The sequence below is a fragment of the Thermobia domestica genome, chromosome 7 (assembly GCF_964235325.1).
Source record: "Thermobia domestica chromosome 7, izTheDome1.hap1.1, whole genome shotgun sequence".
Taxonomy (NCBI): Eukaryota; Metazoa; Arthropoda; class Insecta; order Zygentoma; family Lepismatidae; genus Thermobia; species Thermobia domestica.
Genome location: NC_137460.1, coordinates 49,413,844 through 49,418,993, shown reverse-complemented (window position 1 = coordinate 49,418,993; position 5,150 = coordinate 49,413,844). Strand labels below are relative to the sequence as shown.

Genomic DNA, 5,150 nt, shown 5'->3' with positions numbered 1-5,150 from the left:
AGATGTGAAACGACATAGACAATATCAAGATCAATCAAAATGTGTTGTGGACGGTGAAGTCGATGCGCTATGTGCAAATGCAGGAGTGAATTTGGATCATGGTGCCAGTGTAAATGAAATTCGACAATTCCAGGCATACCTCAAAGAATATAAAATTACTGTGTATACCAGTTTCACAGGCCGTGACATCATGTACGAGGGGCCCAATGATGAAAATCGCACTCCCATAAATTTGATTTGTTTGGCTGGCCATTTTGACATCATCCAATCTTTAACTGCTTGTTTTGCAACCAAGTTCTACTGTGAAGCGTGCCATAAAAAGTATAGTAAACGCAATGAGCATGTGAAAAATTGTCCTGTAACGTGCTCCAAATGTCTACAGAGACCTCTATGCGACAAGAACCAAACGCTAGTGCTGTGTAACGACTGCAATCGTCAATTTTACGGCGAACAATGTTTTAACAATCATCGTAATATTGTATATCATCGTGGGGAACCTATATGCAAAATGGTGAAGCAATGTACTAGATGTTACAGAGTATATTCTTTTGTGCATACTGGACAACGACATCATGATTGCAATGAGATCTTTTGCAATGTTTGTAAGAAGATTGTTCCGGGATCCCATCAATGTTTTATGCTTCCCGATCGCCAATGCTTGAAACCTGGTGTTCCTTCACTCATGCACGCAAAGAAAGCCTTGTTGATATTCTATGATATAGAATCTATGCAGGACACGAATATTGGCGATAATACGTATGTACACATTCCAAATTTATTGGTTGCAGAACAAGTATGTTATGCATGTGTTGAAAACAATAATATCCAGCAGTCTTGCAGTACGTGTGGTCAGCGCCAGCATATTTTCCAAGGAGAGGATCCAGTTTATAATTTTCTCCAGTACTTGCGGGAACGTCGTCCCAATATAAATAGGATTTTCTGCGTCGCGCACAACGCTAAGGGATACGATGGACATTTTATTTTAAAGGCTATGGTCGAACAATGCCAATGGAGACCTGACGTCATATTAAATGGGACCAAGATACTGAGTTTAACCTTGAATAATCTGACGTTCATTGACTCGTTGAACTTCCTACCTATGGCATTAAGTAAATTGTCAAAAGCGTTCAATTTACCCGCAACCAAAGGCTACTTCCCGCATTTCTTCAACACCAAGGAGAATCAATCGTATATTGGACCACTTCCAGAAACGAAGTATTATGGTGCAGATGAAATGGCCGTCGAAGACAGAAACAAGTTCATGCAGTGGTACAACGATCATCGTAATGACACGTTTGATTTCCAGAAAGAAATTCTCAAGTATTGTATTCAAGATGTCAATGTACTGCGACAAGCATGCGTTTCGTTTATGACGTCATTTGAAACAGAAACCAAAGTGAATCCCTTCTTGGAGACGATCACGATTGCCAGTGCTTCTAATTTAGTATTCCGCCGGAATTTCCTTAAACCTAATACCATTGGAATTCTACCGGCACATGGCTATCGATGGAGAAGTACCCAATCGATCGCTGCAATGCAATGGCTGGCCTACATTGAAAAAACCGAAGAAAAACAAATCTTACATGCGGCCCGACAAAAAGAAGTGTTTATTGCGGGATTCCATGTTGATGGTTACTACCAAGATCCTGAGACGTTAGAGGAGCACGTCTACGAGCATGCCGGCTGCTTTTATCACGGGTGTAAAGTATGTATTACTACAGGCCGTAATCAGCCCATCTACAGCAATCCAGAAGACACTATGGAATTCCGTTATGAACGAACGCAAAGAAAAAATGCAAGACTGCGTGAATTGGGGTACATTGTACATGAAATGTGGGAGTGCGAATTTAATCAATTCTTAAAACAAAATCCTGCAATGGCGACGTATCTGAAGAATCACCCGTACATGAACCGCAGACCATTAAATCCAAGAGATAGCTTTTTTGGAGGAAGGACCAATTGCGTGAAATTGTACCACCAAGTCGACGAAAAAGCGGGGGAAGTAATAAAATATTTCGATATTGTCTCGCTTTATCCTTACATCAATAAGTGTGCTAAATACCCTGTAGGCCATCCACGAATTTATCTACAGGGTGATGAAAATATACCACCAATAAATAAAGTCAATGGTCTAATCAAAATGACGATATTACCAAGTCGCCATCTTTATCATGGTCTCCTGCCTTACCGATGTAACAAGAAACTACTCTTTCCACTGTGTGCTGCGTGTGCCGAAGAAATGAACCCAGACCCTACAGCAACGTGTACGCACAACGACCAGGAGCGATGCCTCACTGGAACTTGGGTATCATATGAAATCCAGAAAGCAGTAGAATTAGGATATCAACCAGTGGAAATTTTTGAAATTTGGGATTATGACATTGAACAATATGATCCCATCACGAAAACAGGTGGCTTGTTCACGGAATATATCAATACGTTTTTAAAATCAAAAATGGAAGCGTCTGGCTGGCCCAGTTCCTGTGTGACCGAAGAAGACAAATCAAAATTCATACAAACCGTCCTGGAGCGTGAAGGTATTGCATTGGATCCGTCCAAAATTGAAAATAATCCTACACGAAGAAGTTTATCTAAGCTTTGTCTTAATGCTCTTTGGGGAAAACTTTCGCAAAGATCAAACTTTAGCCAGACCACAATTATTGATCGGCCGGAAGAATTTTATGAAAAACTCACTTCCCCCGACATTAAACTCCATCAAATTGTACCCATCAATGATACGATGTTGTATGCGTTCTGGGAGTACAATGAACATGTGCCTGTTCAAAACCGAAACACCAATGTCGTGTTAGGTGCATTTACAACATGTCAGGCACGTCTGGAACTGTACAAGTACCTGGAAATGTTGCAGGAACGTGTTTTATATTTCGACACGGATTCTGTAATATTTACGGAGAAGCCCGGGGAGCCAACCATTGAACCTTCAACGTACTTGGGATGCTTATCGGACGAGATGGAGTCTTATGGACCACGAGCATACATCAAGACATTTGTCAGTGGAGGACCAAAAAATTACAGCCTAGAAATATACAATCCGGATACCAACGTCACCAGTTACATATGCAAAATTAGAGGATTTACATTAAATTACAATGCAGGACAACAATTAAATTTCAACACGCTAAAAGAAATGATTACAAATCAATGCCGTGGACAAGTCACCATCACTATCCCCCATAAGATATGCAGGACTAAAGACCATACCATCGTCACACGCAAAGAAGAAAAAATGTACAGTATCCAGTACACAAAACGTCGATTTAAAGAATTCAATTCTTATGATACGGTTCCGTACGGGTACGTTAAAAAACAGAAGATGGAACTGGAAAAAGAAGATGAAGAAGAAAAAACTGTAAATACCCAATAAGGCCGCCATTTCTTTTTTCCTTTTCCTTTTCTTCTTTCCCTTCCTTAACCACAAAGCAGCAACACCAAGAAGAAAATGAAGTACCCACAAGAGTTCATAAACCATCAACACAACCATCAGTGGAAGAAATGTAGTCATCTCGTACCGAAGGAGGAACCTTGACCATAAAGGAGCAACACCAAGAAAAATGCAGTACCCAGAAGAGTTCATAAACATCCATCGGTGAAAAAAATGCAGTGATCCTGTACCCGAGGAGGAAGATGAACCTAAACAGATCCATCATTTACGAGTAAGTTTTATTTCTCTCTTATCAATATTGACTCATTTTTACTGTTTCAGAAAAAAAAGAAATTCTTAAAGTAATCCGTCATTTCTTCTTTTTCTTTACAGGATACGGCTACAAGATTCGAAGATGATGACGCGTCCAAAATATTCATTAAACTAGATCCTGTATTTATTATGTTAATAAACATGTATAGGAAGACCACATACCTTTCGTTAAATACAACAAGTTGAAAAAAAAATATGTTTTATTATTTCTTGAAACCCTGAACACTTGTTTTCAAATCATGGTAATCTTGAAAATTTAAGGTGAAAAATATATTCAAGATTTGGTTTACACGATTTTGTTCGAAAAATAATTAAAGAATTTTTTTTAGTGTCCAAAATTTGATTTTTAATTTAGTTCGAAAAATTTTTAATTTGAAAATTTTCAAATGTGGTTTACATCTTTAGTTCGAAACTTGTTTTTAAAATTGGTTCGAAATTTTTTTAAAATTTTTAGTTCGAAAAATTTTGATTTTAAAATTTAGTTCGAAAGTTTTTAGTTTAAAATATTTTTCGAAAAATTTTTAATTTTTTTAGTTCGAATTTTTTTTTGGGTTCGAAAATTTTTTGTTTGAAACTTTTTTGTTTCAAAATTTTTTAGTTCAAAATTTTTTTTTGGGTTCGAAAATTTTTTGTTTGAAAATTTTTGTTTAAAATTTTTTTTAGTTCGAAAAATTTTTAGTTTAAAATTTCTTGCACTCTGCGGAACCGTTTCAAAAAGAATCGGAGCAGTTTAGGTAGAAAAAAATCTGGCAACACTGTTTCCATTAATGAAGCGCTTACTGAGCAATAAATCGCTTAAACTCACAACAATGTGTTATAAGAAATCTACAAGCGACACCTCTCTTTCACCATTGTTACTTCCAGAGACATAGGCTACTAATTCAAGGACAGGATCTCCATCAAGGTAAAAAAGCTGGTAATCATCTTATCTGTCAAAGAGAACTATAATATTTAAGGTAAACTTCAGTACAATATCATGATACCAAAAAAGGGTTATTTAAGGAGGAGGTTGAGCCCTCCACGGGAACTTTAAGGTACCAAAAAAAGGATAACCATTAAAAAAAAAATCCAGGTCGAGGGTGATCACTGTCATACCACTCTGAATGTCTAGCATTGGGGTGAGGGTAAGATTATGTGACTTCTATCCTCCAATCAAAATTGAGGTACCAAAACATTCATCTTATCCATAAAATGAAACAAATGAGTGAGGGGTTTTCCCATGTAATCTGTTCACCGTGTGATGGGTCTAAAATCATGTGACCTCTATCAACCAATCAGAATCGAGATACCAAAGTATACATCAGAAAGGACACCCTAATTTCAAAAATCCTAGGACCTAAAATCACGTGATCTCTATCATCCAATCAGAATCAAGGTACCAAAGCACTCATCTTACCCGTAAAAGGAAACGAATTAGTAATGGATTTCCCCGCAA

General features: G+C 37.5%; 1 protein-coding gene across 1 annotated transcript; it reads left to right on the top strand.

The window, feature by feature from the left end:
* Positions 1-1,885: 1,885 nt before the first annotated feature.
* Positions 1,886-3,812, top strand: LOC145688870 (uncharacterized). The gene is made up of 2 exons (XM_081763037.1): positions 1,886-3,674; positions 3,776-3,812. Exon 1 carries the CDS (start codon positions 1,907-1,909, stop codon positions 3,383-3,385), a length of 1,479 nt encoding a protein of 492 aa, XP_081619163.1. The 5' UTR covers positions 1,886-1,906; the 3' UTR covers positions 3,386-3,674; positions 3,776-3,812.
* The last annotated feature ends 1,338 nt before the right edge of the window (positions 3,813-5,150 follow it).

What these genes read in the sequence shown, in the direction of transcription:
- LOC145688870 (XM_081763037.1), top strand. Translation starts at nt 1,907, where the DNA reads ATGAACCGCAGACCATTAAATCCAAGAGATAGCTTTTTTGGAGGAAGG.